The 23616-nt window shown below is 41.8% G+C and overlaps 1 protein-coding gene across 1 annotated transcript in view; it reads left to right on the top strand.

Moving 5' to 3' along the window:
• The window catches only part of KCNK1 (potassium two pore domain channel subfamily K member 1), a 34447-nt gene extending 26099 nt beyond the window's left edge, over positions 1 to 8348 (top strand). Inside the window, exons 2-3 of the mRNA XM_085315470.1 lie at positions 2139 to 2534; positions 5482 to 8348. Coding sequence (XP_085171596.1) covers positions 2139 to 2534; positions 5482 to 5741 — 656 coding nt within the window. The 3' untranslated portion in view covers positions 5742 to 8348. The remainder of the gene's footprint in view (positions 1 to 2138; positions 2535 to 5481) is intronic.
• The last annotated feature ends 15268 nt before the right edge of the window (positions 8349 to 23616 follow it).

The raw sequence follows: 23616 nt of genomic DNA, 5'->3' as shown, positions 1-23616 counted from the left end.
TTAAGGTAGTAAGGATGATGGAAGAATTCCAGTCTGACTAGACAATAAAGTGGCACTTTAAAATGAATGCAGATGAAATGCGAAGTGATGCACAGCAAAAATAATCCTAGTTTCACATATGAAGTGATGAGGTCTGCACTGATAGATGCCTCTCAAGAGCAGGATCCTGGTGTTCTGGTAGACAGTTACAATAAAATGTTAACTCAGTGTTCGGTAGTAGCCAAAAAAGCCAGCTGAATGTTAGAGATAATTAAGGATGGGCAAGAGAACAAAATCAAAAATAGTCTTTGCCATAGCATAAATTTATATGATTCAGCTGCACCTGAGATTTGTTTGCAGTTTTATTTCCCTCATCTCAAAAAAGGATAAAACAAACATAAGTTGAGTGCAAAAAAAGCTATATATTAACTTTTCTCTTCCACCTCCCCACCTTGTGCTTAAAATGATACTTAGTTTTTCAGTTTATTGAAAGCTGAATAGAAGATAGCGGCAAAAATGGGGCAGGTGCTCTAAACAGCACAAAATAGTAGTTGTTAAACAATTTGGTGCATTTAAAATCCTTAACAATATACAATGGATTTGAGTAATTTTCCACATAAAAAGAAATACTCCTATAATATTTTTTATGGAGTTCAAAAGACTGAACTTGGATAAATTATTCATAATATTAAAATTCAAATGCAACTGAAGATTCCTGTCAGGTTAACTAATATAGAGAAACTACATCTCACAGACCTCTTTTCGTAAAACAGACATTTGGCATGTCCTCCATTATCTAGAGCTGTCTCTATATATCTTAAGGAAAAAGACGATTTGCTTTGTTTACCTTTCTGGAGAACCTGAAACATCAGTATTTGTACTATTAAATTCATTAATCTAGAGGGGAAACCTTTTGTGCTCGTGTAAAACCTGAAAGGCCATGCTGAGCAGAGTTTCAAAAGGGAGCAGGAGGGGTTTCCCAGGAAGCACATAGGGGCTATCTGGTCCAGTGTCATGCTGGGCAGACTGGCCTAGGTCAGAGTTTCCTCAGCACAGCTAGCTGCAGCAGCTCTAGAAAATGCTTCATTGTACAGCACTAAGGTAACCTGAGTGAGCTAGCAGATTTAGGACTGCAGAAATAGTAGGGCTTGTCTGTGCTTGCTTGAGGTACAAACCTCAAGAACTGACTACCCAAACTAAATTTCAAGAGATTTCCTTGCTGCAGTGAAAACAAAATCCTCATTGGTTGGCAAACAGGAGAAGGTGTTCCTAGTTTTACTGCCTTTACTGTTCTTTTCTGCGCCTGTGATTTACATTTAAAACCAAGCTGTCTGGCGTGGCTTATTTTGGAAGCATAGCTGCTTTTACTGTATATAAGTGTAATTGTACACATTTGTGCAATCAAGATTGCTGGCCACAATCGGCCTGTACAACAGTGGATACATTTCTTAACTCTAAATAGATTATATTGATATTTCTAATGTATAAATATTGATGTTTCTAATACATAAATGACTGGACAGTTCAGTTGCGATGGTTAGATAACAGGATTTTTTTCTGGAAGTTCTACTTTTAAATATCTTCAGTGGAATATCATCAAACATCTTGTAGAAGTATGGAAAAGTATAGTGTGGAATGACAATTGTAATATTTCTTTGCAGTTTAAATTCTTTTCATAAATTTTTAGAATGTTTTGCTACAAAGAAGATCTAAGAACGCTCTTCTGAAGTACATATTGTCTCAATTAACAAGGTGGGAGGAAGAAAAAGTTATATGACTTGGCAAAACTAAACAAAAGGGACAATAAAACCTAGAGCAAAACACATTTCCTGGCATAGGTTCCCTGCTCTTGACCAGACACTACCTCCTTCTCTGAAATAAGGTTTAATACAATTATGTTCACAAATCTGAAGTATAAAAATCCTTCTGGATTTTTACTTGTTTGTCACTAATAATTTGGCTCTATGGCTGATTAAAAGAGACCTTTGAATAGCATTTGTCAAGAATGACAGAGTTCAGATTTAGCAATAGTGAAGCAGTTCTTTGTCTCGCAAAATAAAACCAGTATCGAATTGGTACGTGTGGTCCCAGCTTTAGCACATACCTATTCCAGTTTCAATGGCAAGCTTATTCTGTGACTTTCCTCTGTTTTATTCCAGGTTATGGACACACGGTGCCTTTATCTGATGGAGGAAAGGCCTTCTGCATCATCTACTCAGTCATTGGGATCCCTTTTACACTGCTTTTCCTGACAGCAGTGGTGCAGCGCATCATTGTTTATGTCACCAGGCGGCCTGTACTGTATTTCCACATTCGCTGGGGCTTCTCCAAGCAGGTTGTTGCAATTATCCATGCTGTGGTCCTTGGCTTCATCACTGTCTCGTGCTTTTTCTTTATCCCAGCAGCAATATTTTCTGTTCTGGAAGATGATTGGAATTTTTTGGAATCTTTTTACTTTTGTTTCATTTCTCTGAGTACCATTGGCCTTGGAGACTATGTGCCAGGAGAAGGCTACAATCAAAAATTCCGAGAGCTGTATAAAATTGGAATTACGTGTAAGTGTCAAACTAATATTTAAGTATGCTATCAAAGTTTTCCAGGTTTCTCTTGATTCTATCAACTGCAGATGTTTTGCTAGCTGCCATCTGGCAAACTTTGCACTGTAGCCAATTGTGCAAAGAGGAGAGTTTTAAATAAAGTCAATTTTCTTAGTTAAGAGAGAACAAGCGGAAAATAGAATCCCTTTGTGTTAAATCACAGCTGGCAGCTCTCCTGTTAGTAATAATTAAAACATCGCCAGTATTACTGTTATGAAAATGCTTAGGATCATGTCAGGGACCAAGAATTCACAGTGCATCACAGAGCCAGAAGATGGTTCTTGTGATTTAAGGTCATTTCATGAAGGTGAGATGACAGGTGGCTAGAGATGAATCAAGGGAAGCAAAGGGAAATGAGGCAGAAGAACAAAGTTTCTTACTCCAATTGTAACAGAAGGTAGCTGAGGCTGGCATTGGGACATACCAGCTGTCAGAGAGAAGTACTGAGAATGGTTAAAAAAAATAAAAATAAAATAAAAAAGCTATAGAAGTTAAATTTAAACAATAAAACTGTTTAATTATGGTTGACAGAGAGAGGCACAATGATCAATGATTTGATCAAAGAATAGAGCTAAGAAAACTGTGTTGACATTCTGAATACACTGCAGGCAATGTTCTCCAGAGACAGTAACACTTTCTGGTAGGGCTTCAGTCTGTACAGTCCTGGATCTTCAGAAATACTGGTTAAAAGATCTAAATGGCCAAAGTAAACCCTTCCTACCAGGTTCATTTCTTAGGCTAGTATTCTGTGCTTCTATACATGATCCAGCAATCTTAATTTAGACAAAATGTCCATTCATTTGTTTTTGCATTTTACCTGTTACAGTTCATGTCTTGAATTTGCATGCCTTAAAGCAGTGCCTTTGGCTAGCCAGCAGAACATTTCACTTTCTTCAGCCTCTTTCCAGTCTCATCCTCATTCCAGGAAAATTTTCCCCTCTCTCAAGCTTGTTTATCTCATCATCAGTAGCTTTTAATTATTACTCTGCTGATCTGCAGAGTTAATTTGGAGATGCTAAATAATGAAGTGAATAGTGACAGAGCCATGCGTAATAAAAGCCTTTTAAAATTCTAGCCGTTCTGAATAATCAAAAGCAAAAGAGAGCATTATGGGTCAAATCTGTCTTCTGATTTTTTTTTTTCTTTTAACTGCAAAGTCAAAGATTTCATTTTTGAACAAAGACTTTTATTTCAGTTTCAAGCTTTGTAATACTTAAGTAATAAATTGAAGGAAAATCTAAAGGCAGCAATTTTTGGTCAGTGATGTATTTCAAAAGTGTTAAAATTAAAATATTTTAAAATCGTAACTTTTGGATTATTCATTCTTTGATTTCTTCACGTAGAAGAAGAATGAAATAATATGTGTAAAAAATAGTATGTATGTAGCTTTGGCCAAGAATTTCACCAAGACCTGTATCTGAGAATATTTAATAAATGCGATGGACTTTTCAGGAATTAACGGAAAAAATACAAGTCTCCCACTAAATCAGGTGGTGATCAGCTGGATGGTTCAGAAGCAATTACAAAATTCTTAGTGCAGATTTATAGATGCCTTTTAATTGGCATAGATTTGTCATGTTCTCCCTGAGCTAATGCATGGCTCCCATTTGACTTCATGAGATAAAGCTTAAAAACAATTCATAAATTGTAGCTGTAGTGCTGATTTAGGTCAGTACCTGGTATTGCAATATTGATTTGATGGTGTTCCTAGAAGACAGAGAAGTGTTATTGTCAGTGAAATACCTATAATCTATAACTACATGTAAAACATTTATGCCTTTTGGTAACAAAGTGTTGTCCGTATGTGGATTATAATAATTAATCTGTGCTGATCTTTCAGCACATTTAATGCTCAGTCTTTGGAAGAGCATGTTGTACTCATTATGCATTTGGTTTCATGTGATTTATTATCCACGCAGCTTTACTTGACTTGCTCTGTGAAATGATAAAATATTAAGGTAGTCATGCTTGTTGTTAGTTTGTAAGGATCAATCACAGAGACCAAATGGTAATGCAGAAATTAAGAAATGCTCATTTTAATACCTTCCCTGAAATTCTAGATACAAGTGTTTGGAGAGGAAACAGGAGAACATATTGAGCTGTAACCATGCAGAGCTGGGTTTCCAAAAGTGACAGTCCATGAGAGCTAACAAATACCTTTAAAAGTCAGAGTCAGTACACCACTGAAGTCGTCACAATGTTATTTAAGAAACACTAGCAAGATTGGCTAGTGTATGTACTATTACTAAAATTTTTCAAATAATCTTCAAGGTTTCATCAAATGTAGAAACTTTTTCAGGTTTTTAAAAGCATCAACAGTAATTTTATAGTAATTCTAAATTTTGGTTTTGCTGCTTTTGTACATGTTTCTAGGTTCTTTGCTTTTCCATTTATTTCACAATGTCAGTTTTATTCCTATAATTTTAAAGGAAAATACTTCAAAAATGTTAATGAGAAGTGATTTGTCCTGCTAAACTGTTACAAACAACAACTATATTTAACTGCCATATTTTTACTTCTATTTGAAACATGAAGTAATAATAAGGGGGAAAAACTTTGAAGAGCACATAATCATGAAGCTCATAAATACATGAGAGAGAGTAGAGGTGTTAAAATTCTAATATTCTGATTGAATGTCATTGCAACCATCTATGAGAAAAATACGTAGCAGAACTAAACCCACTAACATTACTTTTTTAAAAATTATCTGGAGCTTTGTTGATTGTAGAATGAAAAAGGCAAAAAAGAATTTGATAATGCAAAGTTGGTTGCAAAACTTTGAAACCAGATTATAAAGAAGATTAAGATACTGTTCAGAAAAGATAGCATTGGGAAAAACCACAGTTTTAGAACTGTTTCATACCCACTTATTTGTTAATAATTAAAGCACTTTTTTCATTCCTAGGTTACCTGTTGCTGGGGCTTATCGCAATGTTGGTGGTTCTCGAGACTTTCTGTGAACTCCATGAGCTCAAAAAGTTTAGGAAACTCTTTTATGTGAAGAAGGACAAGGAAGAGGACCAAGTGCATATAATGGAACATGACCAGCTCTCCTTCTCTTCCATCTCAGACCAAGCAACCTCGATGAAGGAGGATCAGAAGGCAAACGAGCCTTTCGTGACTTCTCAGTCCCCAACCTCCAATGACAGCTCTATAAACAATTAATATAGGGGCATCCAAACCATTGTTTTGGTGCGTTTATGCTACTTATCATAAGAAATAGAATGCCTCTTTTACAAAAGTATAAAAGCTGGAAGACTGTGCTACTTTAACAAGAATTCATCACTTCTGACATAGGAAAGATTTCTACGAGAACTGTGGGAGCCACCCTGGGAGAATAGGGGAAAACAGTATAGGCTGTGGCTGGGAACTTGAGGCCATTTGGCTCAAGGGGTAAGGAGTTAGGTGTACTACTTGCAGAGGTGTCAGAGAGAAGGGCTTGAACAAGCAACCTCATACAGCATATTTAGGAGAGCAGGCCTTCACTGGCATCCAACTCACTCAGTTGCATTCTCCGTCTTGGAACTGGGTGAAATAGCAAATTGTGAGAGATGTCCTTGTCTCTCAGAAGTAGTCAGATTTAATCCAAACACAACAAATATCTTCATCTGGAAAACATGTCTAGATCATTATCTACCAACCTGCTGGAGGAAAGTATCTAGGTCATCCCTCTATTACTCAGTAACATCCACGTGCAAACAATAGGAATTAAAAAACAAGGCTCGGTTTCCTCCTCTGCTCGGGATATTTACATTCAAATTTCCTGCTTCCTTTAAAGGTCCGCTGATCACAAGAATAATGCTGGCCTGAAGTCTTGATGATGCTGTTTTGCTTGGTGTAAAACAGTACCATAAACTCAGAGGTAGTAAGACTAGTTTGAAGTGCTGTGTGAGACAGGGTTTTAGGGAAGGGAGACAGCTGCATTTCAGTCTTCTCCTCTGAAATGGATAGGAATATTTTATTTAAATAAGTGGAACAATATGAACAAGAGAACTGAAATTCAGTACATGCCATATTCACCATAGTCACCTGCTTAACACATTTTCTTGGGAGAGGGATGAAATCTGTTCAGAAGAGGAAGGACTCAGTGCTATTTTTTCTACAGTCCAACCCAGTGTGTGCTCTCTACTGAGCTGTTAGGTAAATGGAAAAACAGAAATAGTATCAACTTCATGAATGTAGGTAGCCCTTTGTCTTCTTTTGCTTTTCTAACAAGTACTCAGAGCACTTTGTTTGAATAATAGAACGTTTTGGGGCAAAACAAGCAATTTTTCAGTTTTTCATATGGCAAGAAAAAAGGAAAAATGTCACATTTGGTTCAGATGGAACCGAAATTTTTTCCCCTTGGGAAAAGTCAGTAAGAAGCCAAGACCCCACTCGAATTCTGGAGATGGAATCTCTTTGGCTGTAATAGAGAGGCATTTTAGTCCAGCTACCAGTCACTGTGCTGAACGCAAGGATCTCAGAGTGAATTTCAGTGAGCAGGAGGTGAGATTAAATGGTCACAGTACTCTCTTCTGGCCTTAAGAATCTACATCATGGGTATTTTGCTAATTGCTTTCAATGGACAAAGGATCTGGAGCACAAATAGCCATATTAGGACAGCCTCCCACATACGAGTAGTGTAGAAGAGAGCCTTTTCCCTGCAGTGCAAGCATGCCAGATTGCCTGTAGTTTGGCTTTTAGTGTTCAGAGCTGATCATCAATATTCTAGTGCAAAAGCGGAACAAAAAATTGCAACATGTCTAGATTTAGGTCACATGGAAAAAATACTTGAAAATAAATTACCCAAAATATACTGTATTTGAGTTCAATTATAGCTAGCATTGAACAGACTTTATATCTTTACTCTAAAAAAATACCTTATGGTTAAATCAGCTAAAAGTCTTCAATTAAAATTTATATTTGTAAGAACCAGAGCTAAAATTTTGATTGTTTTGGGTGTTCTAGATTAGGTGAAAGCATACCGTTTGCATGTTCCCAGGAAAGTAGCTATTTTTTATACTGCTTAAGTTAAGACAGTTCTATTTATAAAGAATGTTAGCTGATATATATGTACATATATACGTAAGTATATTTATATACTGTACATATATTGTAACTTGAAGTTTAACTGACTTAGGAGTGGCATTTTAGATAATTTTTTTTCCTAGACTTCTCTTTATATAAGGAATAATTGAAAACTGTCATTAAAGTGACATTGGCATAAGATTAAGAGTACTGTACTACAAGAAACACTTATACATTTTCTTTTTCAGGGGAGTTTTATTGTCTCCAATACCTAAAATTTCAAGACTTTTTTTAATTTCAGTGTAGTATTAGCTCTACAAGAAAATGGGTATGCACAGATGCTAAATGATATTCCAAGATAATTTTGCAGCGTGTACACAACTGCAAAATATAGACACTTGAAAGCACAGAATTCAAAGCAGAAGTAATAAACTGAGTATACTGTGATGCAGGTGAATATTTATTATTTTAAACAGAGCTTTTGGCTGCCTGCACTATGAAGTGGGGAGTATTTTCTTTAGCATTGTATGTTTCTGCATACTGTGCAAAATCACGTTTGCATTTGGCAAGATTATGCATCCTTTAGTTACCCTTCCTCAGCCGAAGGAGGGACCATAAATGCCAGAGTGTGTTACCCAACCTTGATATTGATTGTACCTTAGCATTGTATTGGTTATTTCTATAGAAAAAGCATTCCAAAGTGTATGTGTTCTTGTTTTAGATGCTGACTGATTATGGCAAATAAAATAATAGTGGCATAAAATTTATCTTGTCTTTATGAAATAACTATTCCACTATTTGAGGAAATTAATGAAAAACTGCCATTACCAGTTATCAGTAGCACTGATGAAAATAATAAGCTCCATATTCTACCAGTTTTATATCTTCTTGTGATGCCAACATACAAGATTACAATGGTAAAAACAAGAATTCAGACTAGATAAAGAAAGATTATTGTGCAGGACCTTTGTATAAAATGATATCTATTCTATCCTGGAGCCAAACTATGAAGCTGGTGTATGTAAACTGAAATGGAGAACATGAGTAATAAAACAGAAGTGCCCCCCCCCCCCCCAAAAAAAATGCAAGAGGTACTCAAAGTGAGCAAGGGACTTCTATGTGGAAGAAAATTGTCTAGGTCTTACCCTCACCTAACTACCTTTCTATCTTCAGTTCATCCAGGCACATATCCCATTAGCTTTATTGCTGTCCTAGAGATGACATTTTTCATCTTCTCTTTGTTTGTCTTTCAGTCATTAAATATAACTTAATTTTGTTACAGTCTCAAGGCAAAGAACTGGCAGGCTATTCAGTTGTGTTAGGGGAAAGAAAATGAAGGAACCTAGTAGAGATTTTTGTTTTGGAGCTGAGCCGTAATCAAGAATACCTCCTGTTCCACAAGTCCTTCCCAAGGATCACAAAAGGCACTTTGATGATCCTTGCGCAGGTGAACACAGTCTTGCTGAAGGTTGAAAGGAGTAAGAGTCACTGTGCCCTTCTCACAGGGCAGTTTCGCGATGAGTGTTTTGCAGTCCAGATGGGATAGCACTAATGCATGGAGCACTGTGCCCCATGGGACAGTCTCTTGAAAGGGCCTGCTCCTTGGCCACTGCTGTCCTCTGGGTAGGTAGGAACAGTTACAAAACCCTTTCACTGAGGCTAAGTCTTACAACTCCGCATTACCATCAGCTGTGTAAATGCTAGCTGAGAACATACTGAGATGACCCATAGGTATGCAAGATTCCCAGCTGGTAAAAATGTAACTCTCCTAATGCTGGCACATTGTCATTTGTTCTAGGTCCTGCTTTCCACTGAAGCAAAGTAATGTTACTAAACTGGAAGCAGTGTTGTTCTAGATTTATGCTAGTTTGAAGGAGCAGGGTTTCTCTTCTCTGTAAAGAGTTCCAGTAGTAATGTGCATTATCATAGTATGTATTAAAAAGCTCCTAGGTAGCCAATAAAAGTACTTGTTTTCATGTAGCTTTTTTCAAAAAGAAATAAGAATTTTTGAAATCATCATGATAAGCTCTGAAAATTTGCATGCTTACTAATGCATATTATGTATTTGATCTGTGTCATTTTTAATGCATAAAGTGTTAGGAAGTGATGAGACTAAGTAATCATTCTGCTTGCTTTTGACCATGGATTTCTTGGCCCTGTATCTTGAAAAGTCATCCTGTTGCCTCTGATTATGAGTGCTGTGGTGCAGAGTTATTTCACTGGTCATGCTGCTGTTGTGTCAGAGTCATTCTCTAACAAAAACTACTTTACATGTGGAAGTTTGGGCCAAATGACAGATTTAGATAATGAGGAGGAAAAGTATGTCTGGAACAGGTGTGAAGGCCGACAGTCCATCCTCCCTCCTGAGTGGCATAGTGCAAAGCTTGTCATGAGAGAAAGCATAAATCAGAATTATTGAATGTCAGAACAAAATCATCCTGACAGCCTGTTATGTGATTACATAGTTTTCACTGGACTTTGTTCCTTGTCACTATGAGTAAGGGAAAAAGAATTCTAGAAGAAGGAAAGAGAAAGGATATTGACAAAATTAATCTGAAACTAAACTCAATAATGTTCTTTCATAATTTGTCTGTAATCTGTGCCTCTGTTACTGCAGTTGCACTGGATCAGACCTGTAAGGAAGAGTGCCAGTCAGTATTACTTGAGGCTTTCCAGCAGAAAACATATTCACCTTGCTGGTCACCCCCTTGGCTGCCTGCCTTTCTGGATACCTACGCTGTCTGGAAAGAGAAAGGTGAACCTTACTATAGCTACGCCTGTACCTTATAAACAGAAACCCACTCTCCTAGAGCTCAAAGCTCCCCATACCTGTTTTGTGCTCATCACAGAGGCCATGTAGTCTTATTAAAGCACGTAGAATTGAGTCTCTGGGACTCTATTTCTCTCATAAGGCCTGATTTTTTGTGACTTTGGTCAAGCTACTTAACCTTCTCAATTTATCTTTCGTATTTTAAGAACGTGACTCAGTATTCACCGACCATCCCTGAGCAGTCCCCAGTAACTGGCTGGGCCGCTTCAGCAAGTGGTGAGAAGCGATTAAAAAAAGAACAGAAAGGACTCATAAACTATGTACCCTAAGGAGTGTTGATGGGAATATGTTAGTTGTTTTGGGATGACTGAGAAAGCACTCACCAATTTTATTATTACCAGATTAGTAAAAGGCTCAAGGAATAACCTCACGTAATGCTGTGTAACAGCAGCCCTCTTACCGAAAGGGAGGCCAGCTTACTCAACAGCAGGGCCTGGCTGTGCCCTTTCTTGCCATCAAGGCATTCCTACGTGTCCAGGGACTTGTAGTTCCAGCTATTGATCCCAGGAGACTCCACCACCAAGTCTGTTATTCCTCACCCTCTTTGCCTGAGTCTCCCTCACATAGTCAGTGTGCAAGCAAGAGGCACTGCACTCAGTTGGCCTGCCAACCTCCAGGAGAAAGTTCAACAGAGGCATTGGCCTCCACGGCACTTTCAGCAGAGCTCGATGCCAAGCCATCTTTGCTCCCACAGATATTAGCGAGAGCAGGCTGAGGGCACTGCTGCACACCAGCAAAGCCCCATCCCTGAGGTGACCATGCAAGTACACGTTAACTCTAGTGGCAGCCACCACTACTAGTCACGCTAATTTATTTCTAAAATCCATTCCAAAGTCTGTCACATAAGCCCAAAGTGCCATAAGGACTGTATGATTCACTCAGCTGCTGTCTCTGTATATCAGCCAAAGTTCATGCTGTTTGTAACATAATGACTATAAAAACTAGCAGCTCATCTAGAAGAATTATTTTATTTTTCTTTTTTAAACACATCATGGCTGTGTTTCCTGCCATTATTCAGATTTTTAATTTTATTCTGGCCTGCAATGCCATGCTGTTCTAGAACTGTAAAGCTTTTATCTCAGTCATGCGTTGTCAAAGATTAATTAAGATGCTTGCGTAGACAGAAGGCAGTAAATTGTAATATTAGTTTAAATGGGAATTAGCAAATCCTAGTTCTGCATTCCAGGCCTGGTTTCCTCAATTACAGACACAGATCTATTAAATTTGTTTTGCAATTGGCAGCTGTAATTTGAGGCATTCTTTCTGAACCGAGATTGATAAATAGTGATGTCCAATAATAAAGTACAGTATCACCTTTGGGCTTAATTCCCTCAAATGTTTAGTTAGCTGCTCTTGCAGGTTAATCCTATTTGCGTGGGGTAATAAGCTCTTGTTTGAAATCTGTTATGCAGAAATTAAAATCCACACTCCATTTAACTCAGATTCCTACTGCATTTTCTGAGAATAGGAAAAAAAAAAAAAAAAGAGAGAGATGACCTTGTTTCGTACCTCACCTCCTAGGGAGTTTGGCATGGCTCTGTTGTGAGGACAACCTGTGCCGGCCACAGCCTCTCCCCCATGGGCCAGCCGGTCCCCAAGAGAAACAGGAACAGGAGACAGCAGGAGACAGCAGGAGAATGCAGGAGCTGACCCCATGACAGACCCCCAGGGAGGGGAGGGATGCTGAAGGTAAATAGGAAAAGCTAGAGGTGACCAAGGGGACAGGGTGGGATTGTGAGGGGACATGGGCACGCAGCCTGTGCCACCCTCAAGGGAAGTGCATGATCCAACTGCGTTGTGAAGAACAGGAGTGAAATAATCTTGGTGTCAGGATTATCAAGGTGAAAGGTTACTTTCTGAAATGATTTAAACTTTATCTTCCAGAGTGAGCTATGGAGGGTTTTAGAAATTTTGTATGAAGAAATGCAGAGAAGTAGAGTTACAGAACAGAATGACAGAATCAGTAAAGTTGGAAGGGCCCTCTGGAGATCTTCTAGTCCAACCTCCCAAAGATTTCCTGGTGTTGGTTCCAATGGGGCTTGAACCCAGGCCCTTCTGCGTGTAAAGCAGATGTGACAACCACTACACTATCCCTCTTCCCTGAAACTAGTGAATCTGCAAAGGTTGAGAGGTGTTAGGAACAAAGACACATTAACCAGCAAAGGCAGAAAAGGCCCTTGAGATGCTCTTCCCTGACCTTTTGCATGACACAAAACACATAAAGGGTTGCCAAATTAGGTCAGATCAACAAGTGTGAGAGAGGCTGCCCCAGCCATCATCCCCTGTCCCAGAAGTTGATTATCTCTTCTGTTAAAAATTCCCTCTTTCCTTGGTCTGGCTGCACAGTTTCTACTGGATTATTCTGAAAGCAGTATTTCCATCGGATTTGGTTATGTTGTTGTCTGCAAGGTGAAGAAACATGTTATATTAGCTATCAGCTTGCCCTGAGAAGACGAACATCTCTGTCTTCTCTTTACTAAGCAAAGCGGGCTGAGCATCTCTGGGTTCTGAACCTGGACATGTCTTTAAAAACTCAGCTCAAACCTGGTTTGGTTTTTCAACATCCATTTTTGAATGTAGACACTAAAACTAGATGCCATATACTCTTCTTGGCACTCAGACGGTGCCATTGCGGAAGGTCTCTGCTGTGCTGTGGAGCAGAATAAGGAGGCAACATTTCGTACCATCCCCTGCATGAATGCTATGAGTCTCTCTGGGCACCCCGATTTCCCTCTCATATGTATCGTAGGGCATGGGAGCATGAACCAGGCTAGGGCCCTCACAGGTTGGGTGCCTGGCAGAAGCCAACCCATTTTCCCTGGTCTCCAGCAGCATGAAAGTAAAGGGGGAGGAGCAGGGAGTAAATTAAACCAGACCTTATTGAAGTAAGTTCTCCACATTGTAAGATTTAGTTCAACAAAACCTTCATTTTTGTTTCACGTTAGTGAAGCAGCTGACACGACCACCGAGGTACCACTGCTCCCAGAGCGGGCTGGAGGCGGCAGGGGTAGCGGGACTGGGTGGGGGTCCCATGGTGCCCACGCGGAGCCTGGCGTTCCTGGGGACGAGGACGAGAAAGGATGTCAAAGCTCAGATGCTGAAAGGGAGATTTACTTGTTTCCTTCAAGCAGCCTTGGAGCAATAACTTCAGATGAGAGGGATAATTCATCATTCCTCCCGCGCTTGCGAGGACCACGCGCCTCCGAGCGCCTCCGGCGTGAACGAGGTGCTTAGCACGCATTTGAGAGCAAAATGCTCCCTTGGCGCAGAAGGGCTTCTGAGTGAACTGCCTTCCGGGGAGGGCATTACAGAGCAAGTGGAGATGTATTTTTATTAACTTCAGGGTACGGCTGAGAAAACTACCCTTGTTTTTAGGCAGCGCCGCTGCTCTAAGGTGCTGCCGCGTCCCTGGGATAGGGAGCTCCACCAGCAAGGAGCGTCGGGGGCGCCCGAGCTGCGGCTCTGGTCGCAGCAGTGAGGTCTGGCTTTCGTTAAAACACAGCTGAGCCTGCAGTTTCTTTTTAGAGCCAAGACAGGAGACATTACCCAAGGGTACTGAGGCGGGTAAGGCAATAACCTGGGTCAGGCACCGAGGACTTACATCTAGACTGTCTGGAAACCTGTATTTGCCAAGTTACTATCTTGATGGTGCAAGTATTACTATTTCATTTTTTTTCACAAAGGAAGGCTAATAAGATTTAGGGTTTTGTTTTGTTGTGCGTACTGCACTGAAACAAAAGCTAATCTCAAAACGTCAATAGTTTTTCCGATGGATTTAGATGGCCAGTCTCATCCTTCAGTCCTGAATGCCCTTAAATGGAAATTTGGTGACGGAATGGAATAATTTATCGATCTGTAAGGCAGGCAGGAGTCTGAGGCTGAATGCTTGGACAAAAATAGATCTGCTGGGCAAACAGTTACCCAGGACTTCGTTTCCCAGCTGCAAAAACTAAGCATATGGGAAACTCCCAGAAGCAATAACAGAGCTAGAGAAGTGAGAAGGAAAAGCAAAGCACAACCATACCCCGCCCCCCACCCAATTCAGTGAGACCTCAGGAAAATACTGTCTGCATCCCATGAAACAAGAGGATTTGCACCCACCAAAGTGACCAAGATAGGGCAAGAACTAACATTATCAGCCACGGCTGTCTGGTTTTTTTGTTGGTGGTGGTGGTTTTTTTTCCTTTCTACCACTGTTACACTTTTCAGCCACGCTGCAATCCAGGGGCTACTATTCTTCTTGAATCAAAAAACATCAAAAATATGATAGCATTTCAAATAGGCTGATGTTGGCAGCTCCATGAGGAATCCCCTGGGCCTTGTTCACTATTTCAGTAACACCCTGGCATTTCACGAGGTGTATGAGTAAAATTAGTAGAAAAACAATATGTTGAATAGCATAAGGAACTGCTGCTCCAATTTCAGCCTTCGTATCTCTGTCAAAAAGAACAAAGTGTGTCTTGCTGAACTGTTTTTGTCAATCCTGCTGCTGATTGATCATGGCTCTACTGTATTCTAGAAGCGCAGCTGGATTCTGTTCTCCTCGTATCTGCGTTACTTTACCGGAGATAATATCACTGACACATGCAGTTTATGCTAGAAGCAGAGGTGTGTATGAGACCTGGGAATTTTACCTAGATCCCAAGAGCCCAAATTCAGCACCTTAACTACAAAATCTTCCTCATTTCTGGAGGTGATAGGACTGTGAGAAAGCAAGAACCGGCACTGAGCTGGGATATGAATTTCTATTCCTCTCCTGCTTGGATTCAATTCATATTCTATCCCATATGCAGCAGCCATGGTACACACTCCCATGGGAGCTTAGCAATTTTAACATAAATCTTGCTAATTTTACATTCAAACTTGAATGTGCACAAGCCCTACCATTAACAGTATTTCTCCTATATGATATTGTCTAATCTAAACCCAAGCAAAATGGATTACATGAAAATATTGTGAAAGGTTGGGAGGTGCTGGATAACTACTTACAATATAGAGAGACAAACTCAAAACAAATAGACTTAGGTTTTATGTTAGCTGTAGGTATGTGTTACCTGTTACACGTAGGAGGGGCATACATTTTTAAAAGCTTAAGTGTTACCTAGCTATCAGTCCTCTGAGAGATTTTGCTGTCAAATGGTTCAGTCTAAATACATACAGTATTTAATGGCTGGGCATATTGACTCTGAGGGAGGCTTTGGATATCAGTATTTCTGCTAAGAAGACCTGATGTGTATCTACACAGTAGATTAGGGACTAAGAAATATTCCAGGGTGAAAACATGTGCCTTAAATAACAGCTCTTTTGGTTATGTTTACATGGGTTGTTACCTCTTGCAGCGTATACATGCAATGTTTTCTATTTGTTGTAATAAATAATGTTTAGTTTTCCTGTTTTAATGAAACAAGAAGCCCTGGATGAGCATGCAGCTTGAGAATGGCTACAAGTCCCACTCTGCAAATACTTCTGCATGGGGAAGTTTCTGGAGGTGAACTTTCCCTCTGAAATCAGAGTTTCTCAAGGTAGGTGCTTCGCCGTGTGTGAAGGTTCGCAGGACTGCACTTAGACTATCTGTTTCAAGGACCTCTCAAATGCAGACAGCCCTTCTTTTTAATTTTTTTCATTCTTTTTTCCTTTGGCTCATACTCTGCTCTTGCCAAAAAAAATGAGATTCTGTCCCCTATTACACCTAATAGGACTTAAACTTTCTCGAAAAAGAGCCAATAAAGAGGCTGTGTAGTCTCTGATAGCCTGGGACAGCCTGGGCTCCAGGGGTAGGCAGAGAGGTCARGTACCTGAGAGCGTTTTCCATGCCCTGGGGCACCTGCCCACCCCGACCAGCACCCTGTTGCTGCCTGCAAGCAGTTCAGAAGCTCCAGAGAAGGGCAAAAACCAAAATCAAAACAAACACCGATGCTAAACAGGACAGGCTATTTAATCTACCCGCATGAAACAGAAGGAATCATCTCTTGTCTCTGCATGAGCTTTGCAGCCCTTTTTCCTATTTGTGCATTTTAAATACTCTTTGTGAAAGCTGGGTGATGAGAACAGCATGCAGATATCTAAACGTGGCTATTTCAGTGCCCCAGACAGCATGGGGGCCTCCTCTGCCCATCGGAAAGCATTTCACCTGACCCGTCCTGAAATTCCTGACCTGTCTTTCATGACTGTTGGACCTCGGTGGCCCAGAGTCAGCGTGTGACTTTGCAGCACACACGGATCACCCTCCTCTGCTGGCATTGAGCAGTAACGTCTCAGCACATGGCAGCAGGCCTTGTGCTGCAGCTCCAGGTGGGTTGGGTCACACTTTCTTCCACCTGATTTCATCCTCTTTCTAGCCTCCAGACTGTCTGGTTCTGCCTGTGAAATTATCCAGTCACCCTCTATGAACCCGTGCCTCATCTTGCATCATCGTTGTCAAGGGAAATCGGCTAATTCATGATTCGAGTTATCTCTACCAACTGGTAACACCCCTATCAATTATATTGTCCTTTTCACCCAAGGCCTTATTCTCTTTATAATTCTTATAGTACATCCCATTTGCGCAAATTATTCGTTGTGATTCACTGTGCTAAACACTTCTGTATAGATTAGGCCAACCAACCTGCTCTGTTGATGGGAGCAACCTTTTTCATAGTGCTTTCTGTATGAATTTGAGCATAATAATCTGCTATTTCTACGATCACATTTCCTATTTCCTCTTCAGTGGAAATAATATTTTTTGTCATCTTACCTTGCTCATTGATTAAACTGGAGCAAAGATGAAAAATACAAAGATGAAAAATACTTACTGTGTGTGCTTGAATGAAGAAGGAAATGAATTGACGGATAACAGTGGCTTTACTTAATACGAAATGCAAGATTTGACATGTTTTAAGCTATTGGGTATTTCCTCCTACTTCCTTCCCTTTCTTCTGTTAAGAGCTGGTTACCTCCTTTGTGGATACACAGTAGACAGTACGTCCCTCTCTTCAGGCAAACCGTGCATCTTATTTGCCTGGCATCTTTCAGTGGGTCCAACATCCTTCACAGAGGTATATGACAGAGTTTGAGAGTTAAGGGGAGCACTGCAAGAGAGAAGGGCAGAGGTGCAGGCAAGAGAGAAAAGACATGATTTTAGACAAGATCTGAAAAGCCTGGAAGGCTTAGGGAGAAATGGAGAGACCTAGAGTCATGCTAGATCCCTAATTTGCCTTGCATACACTCAAGGAAGCTACTCGAGCATTTGCTCATAAAGCACATCTGAAGCATATCTGAAGCAGGCTGGTGGCAGGATTAGCTCAAGGTGCAGTTACATGATGGGACACTCACTTTGTGCCCTGTAGACGTGCTGCCGGGGACCATCTAAAAGCAAATGCTCCCGGCTTGCAGCTATGTGACACCAGATGGGCACATTCAGCTTTTTTCAGGTTGGCAAAGGAAAATGGTTTAAGCTAGTTTGTTTGGCTTTGCCGTGAAAGAAGATGCAAGCTCATATGAACAGGTTTAAAAGGGAGATTTAAGAAGTTGCTGTCTTCCAGATGAGGTGTTACAGAGGCTGCCTGAATCTCTCTTATCCCTCTCAATATAATCACATTTTCTGAAGGCAGTAATGTGGTGAGCGGCATGCCAGGTGCTACCACACCAAAATGTGGAGTGCTCAGACACGGGCTGCAAATGGGCTCAAGCACGAGGAAACCCCCTTGGAAGCAACACAGCCACATGGAGGAATTTATTCTTTCCACCCTGTGTGCAGCCATCAGTGAGAAGAAAGGCAAGCAACGTCTACGAGCGCGAAGCAAAGCCAGCATGTTGGCTTTGCATTGTCATGTCCTGGCTACAAAAAGCCCAAGTTTAGCCCTTTCTGTAGGACTTCCACAGCACAGGCCACCGAATGCTACCTGCAAGCACCAGCCTGGAAGGCACCTGCAGGTGCCAGTCAACCTGCCCTCGGTACCACGGCCTACAGTGCCCTGGGGGTGTCTTTGGACACCACGTCTCTGCGCGTGGAGCCTGTCTCACCTCCCTTTGCTCGCGAGAGCTGACGCCATCCCAAGCCAAGGCTGGCTGAGAGCCGCCTGCGTTGCAAGAACTGACGAGCGCTTCGCACTGCCGCTTGGCAGGGAGAATCACAGATGGTCGGGAAATCAAACACTCCGCTCAGCCCATCTCCCCGCAATGTTCAATAATCAAATCGTTCATGCCAGTTTTCTCCAAAAGGTCAAACTTCGCTGGTTAACAGCTAGGGCCAAATAATTTTTTCCCCTGTGATTTAATGTGGCCATTTGCTGGCTTCCCAGGCCGGTCATTTGCCACAGAATTTATTTCCCGCAGAAGAAGTTGACATCTCCTTGTTCGGGCTTCTTCAATCCTTTCCTGGTCGGGGCAGAGTTTGCTTGGTGGGTTGGTTTGTCTAACCACCCCCGGGCTGCGTTGTGCTGAGCGCGTTCTCAGCCCCCTGCGCTCCCGGGCTCTGTTCTCGTGCCCGCTGTTATTCCTGGCGCGCGAATTAACGTTAACTGCTATAGAATCAGCCTGCGTCTTACCGACCCGCATTTGGCCCGCTGCCGGCTTTCGTCGCGGTCCCCGCTTTCCTGGCTTTCACCCACCCTCTTGTATTTGCAGGTTCATATGGTCGTAATTGTGCGCAGGATGTTTAAGGCTTGGTTTTAAGCCTAAAATTTTAGATAAATATTAGATAAATACTTCCTGGCAGGCACACATATATTATGAGAGTTTGGCTATTGGGGCATGGAGCTACTTTATGACATTCTGCTTTTGATAATCAAAATGCTAAAAATCTATTTCACTCAGTTCCCACTTTTCCAAATTTGTATTTTATTTATCACTAAAAAACACACGTTGCGCTGAACAAGTAGAAATGCAGCTACCTAGGCATTGATCTACACATTGCCTATACTAATCTTTTCCATGACAGGGCTGGACTGTATAGATCAGGCTTTGATATTTGCAAATAAGAGGCAGCAATTAAAATAACCTTAAAAAAAAGCTGTTTTCCAAGTGTCATGATTCCTCCCTTCCCACTCAAAACTCTATATCAGTCACATTTTTAGATCACCTGCCTATTTTCTGAAAAAGCACCTATATGCTAAAGTCACCTTTGAAAATGGCCCTCAAACCCCATGGCAAGATCCATAAGGCTCAGAAGCTTTCTCATGTCCAACAGTGCCATCGCAAAGAGCGAGCTGGCTGCCGATGCGGCGCGAGCCACTGGCTCCTCATCGCCATAACACGGGGCCCCACCTTGCCACCAGTAAGGACCCTTAAGTGAAAGCCTTGGAGATTTAAGGATATCAGGATGCCAAGGAGCTAGGAAGACTTGCATGAATCTCTCACTAATACTTAATATCTAAAAAAGGGCCTCCGCACCTTCATGTCGCTCACAGTAAGAGTTCTTAAAATTTTACCCTAAATTCCATTCCCTTTGGTGTTTGCCCCTATTCTCCAGACCAGTCCCAGCCCTTATGACAACGACCTACACCGATAGGTCTATTCATGTACATTGATAGGTATACGCACTGCTTCTCACCAAACAGGCTGGAACTGACCATATACTGCATTTCTCTTGCACAAAGTACAGCATGGAGTGTGTAAACTCGAAGCAGAAATTGTGTCTGACTCGATAATGATTTTAACAACAAAAAAAAAGAAAACAAAAACAAACAAAAACCTACAATGGTGCCAAGCAGGGTAGAAAGGAGGGTGGTGTTTAGCCTGGCTGTGGAGGAGGCCTGATGAAGTCATGATCTCAAACCTGTAGGAAGAAAGGCAAAAATGGGAGCCATAGCATGAGGGGTGATACAGCACATTGCCTGGTCTCTAGAGGTCTTCCGACTCCAAAGCCCTGCCACCCAGAGGATGTGGGGTTTCATCGTTCAGAAGACATGGGAAAACCTCCTGGAAAGAGCTGGGCAGCCAGGAAGAACACTCAGCCCGTAAAAACAGAATGATATGGCTAAATATAAATTGTTTTTATAAAAAGTTTTCCCTATTTAGGAAACTAAAACACTAAAAATCAAAGACTGTCTATAAAAGTTTTTCACATATTCTTTCCTTTTAATGCTGTGAATAAGAAAGAGATAGAAGAGTTAACAGGAAAGAAAATATTCTAAAAGAGATAAGATGAAGTAGTTCATTTTAAAATAATTAAAGAAGACAGCCTGGATTCCAAGATAAGGAAAATGAGGATGCAAAAGGAAACATGAGCTCAGTAAGAATCTGGCAGCTCTTTTGTGTGGCCTAATGTGTTTTCAAAACTCGACTATATTGTCTGGTAGGCAAATACCAATGGAGAGGAAACCATAATCCTTTTTTTTTTTTTTTGGCAGTAGATAAAGCCGATATTATCTTAAAGCAGGAGTTATTACACCTCAGTGGACCAAATACAGCCACAAAACCACATTCAGTGCTACTTGTAAGATGCTGTCATTTTCTTTTAACTGAACATATTTGCTAATTTTACTGGATTAGACGTGGTGAACAGCACAGAGTAACCTGCTGATCATCTTAAAAAAAAGAAAAAAGAAAAAAGTATACCTCGTTTGGGTTCAGACTGGTCTCTCTTTAAGTGAGACCAGACAGCCAAGGTGAGTAACAGGGCAGGTAGCAGCTAGGCCAGGAAAGATCTGTGGTTTCAGGGACAAGAGCTTCTGCATGGTGACAGTCTCATGGGCAGCCCTGCCCAGGTCAGCATGTGCCTCGGCCCCATCCCCATTCCCAGGGGAAGGTGAGACCCTGGAGCATGCCTCCTGCTCGCTGCACCTTTCTCCAGCCCTGGACAACACAACGGTGCCCTCTGGTCTGCCAGGGGCTGGGACACGGGGGTGGCGGGGTGCACCTGCTGATTTGGGGTGTGCAGCTGGAAGGGCTGACAGAGTGCTGGGGGGTGAGGAGCTGGGACAAGAGAGACGTCAGAGGATGGTACTTGGAGTGGATATAAGGCAGGTTATTAGTGCTGTTTTTAGACTCTCACATTCTCACAAGAAATGCTCTCTGGAGACCCACATGGAAAGGTTAAATTGCCCTGAGACTAGAGGATGAGAGTTTCCTATCTGAGGGGAAAGAGCCCAAAGTCAGGCAAGGATAAAACCCTTGTTAAGGAAATAGCCAAATATATATTCCTTTGATCTGGCTGGGTTTAAACCTCATCCATATGCTTATTAGTCTCATCTTATCTGAGCCATATGCCTGCCTGCAGCTGCATTTCCCTTAGCACACACCAGTGGAAAAGACTCAAAATGCCTAAAAAACCCATATCACTGTTTCACATACTTCGTAAAAGCCCAGCTGTCATCCACATCACTGCCATGAGTCCTCCTAACCTTACACTTCTCCTCCTGGTCTCTCTGCCATCTTGCCTTCCCTCCTCACCCCTCCAGTCACCTTCTCCTGCACCATTCCCTTCTTTCCTCCCTTTGCAGGAGCCCTCAACTCTTGCTTCCCTTTTCCCTGCTCAGTTCACCAAGCGAACGTTTGCTTTTAAACTCCCAGGACTTGCCAAGGGGTCTGCATGGTGAGCCTCTGGCACCTTTAGAAACCTGTCTGCTGGAGAAACTTTGCAGGCATGGGAATCGCGCAGCTGTGATGCCGAGGGCATGCCAAGCAGCTGACTGCTGCCAGTTATCTGAGGCCAGGGGTTGATGCTGAGTCAGTTCCAAATAAAATGAAGGCAAACTGTAGCAAAACGTAGGCTGTCAGAGACCAAAACTCTAACATGCCTCTACTATGCTTGTTTGGAAGGGACGTTTTGAATGAAAACATCTCCTAAAGCCTGTGAAGAGATTAGGATACATGTTGTCACACTAGAATGCACCTGTAATGATATGACCTCGAATTAATCTCTCATAAGGCCAGTGCTTGACTCAGTTCAGGTTAAGTGAAACCTCACAGAGCAAATATATTTTGTGCATGCAAAAATTAAAATGCATTTCCTGCTGATGCTAGCTAGTAAAAGTAGGACACCAGAAATCACATTATGTGTTCAGAACCAGGGGGAAGAAAGTGATCATTTATGGATGAGGCAAAGAAGCATTCCAAAGAGCAGAAACACCAGGCAAGTTGAGTTTGAGCTGATATGAAAACCTCATCCATGCAGTGGACTTGGGAAGAGCCAGGACATGTCCTGAAACTCTGCTTGAGCACACAGCTTGGCAGGGACTACAGATACTGGTGGGAATGTGAAAGTGTGTGAGCTGTGGACAGGAATTTCTCCTTGTCTCCTGAATAAAGTGCATCTGTCTTGTACAAAGATGGTGGTCTGCCACAACATCCGTCTGTGTGTGTCATCTTAAGGACCAGCACCAAGCACAGCCTCTGGGGCTGCCCAGGAAGTCCAGCACAGGACATGATGGAAACCCCCTCAGAAGGGCCTTTCATTTTGGTGGACAGCTGTGATCCAGCTGCATCACAGCCACTATTCACTGCGTCCCCTGCCAGTGGCTCTGAGTCCACTTGTAAAAGAGCCTTTCTAAAGGCGTCCTGGATGGGAACAGGGCTTGGAGGCATAGGGCCTGTAGTCATGATTACAGGCTTCCCCTGCCCATAGCTTTTCTATTTGGTACATTTTCCTCAAGAAGGCCTCTCCTGACTGCTTCTCAGGCCCTCTCAGTTGAAGGCAGCTAAGGCTCCGAGGAAGTGGAGTCACCAGGAATACCTGCACTTCTGCTCACAAGGCCAGGATGTCCTGGGTGTCGCCTTGCTCCAAACATGCCTCACAGAGGATTCAGAGCACTTTCTGGATTTGTGGCTTTTTCTCTTTTTCTTTCCACTACCAAGCCAAGTTTCAGTGAGGGAATTGCCCAGGTGTATTGGTTTTGTGCAGAATTGCAGCTGTTTTGTGTTCAATTTGTCAAACGTTCACCCGACAGGGTTGGAAAGGGACCCCTCCCCACCCCGAGCAGCCGCAGCCTGCCACAGCTTTCACTTTTGAGATTATCCTTAGCTGGTTGTGAATAACAAATGCCTCAGGACTGTTCTCTCCATCCAATAGTCTTTCTCTCCCAAACTTTCTTCATAGGTGAATTAACACTGATCCGGCACCTCAAGTAGAGCCTGATCTTTGCCTGGACCTCCAGGCATTCTCTTTATTACCAAAATTTGATTTATGTTCTAGCTAACTATGGAAACTATTTGACAAGGACTAATGTGGAGAGAAGCACATGATTTGTGGAAGGAATGTGAAAAGAGGGTAAGGGCAGAGGC

Source organism: Rhea americana, unplaced genomic scaffold, assembly GCF_003343005.1.
Source record: "Rhea americana isolate MKP2758 unplaced genomic scaffold, rheAme1 scaffold_43, whole genome shotgun sequence".
Classification (NCBI taxonomy): Eukaryota; Metazoa; Chordata; class Aves; order Rheiformes; family Rheidae; genus Rhea; species Rhea americana.
The sequence above is the reverse complement of the archived record's forward strand: the minus strand, read 5'-3'. Positions and strand labels throughout refer to the sequence as shown.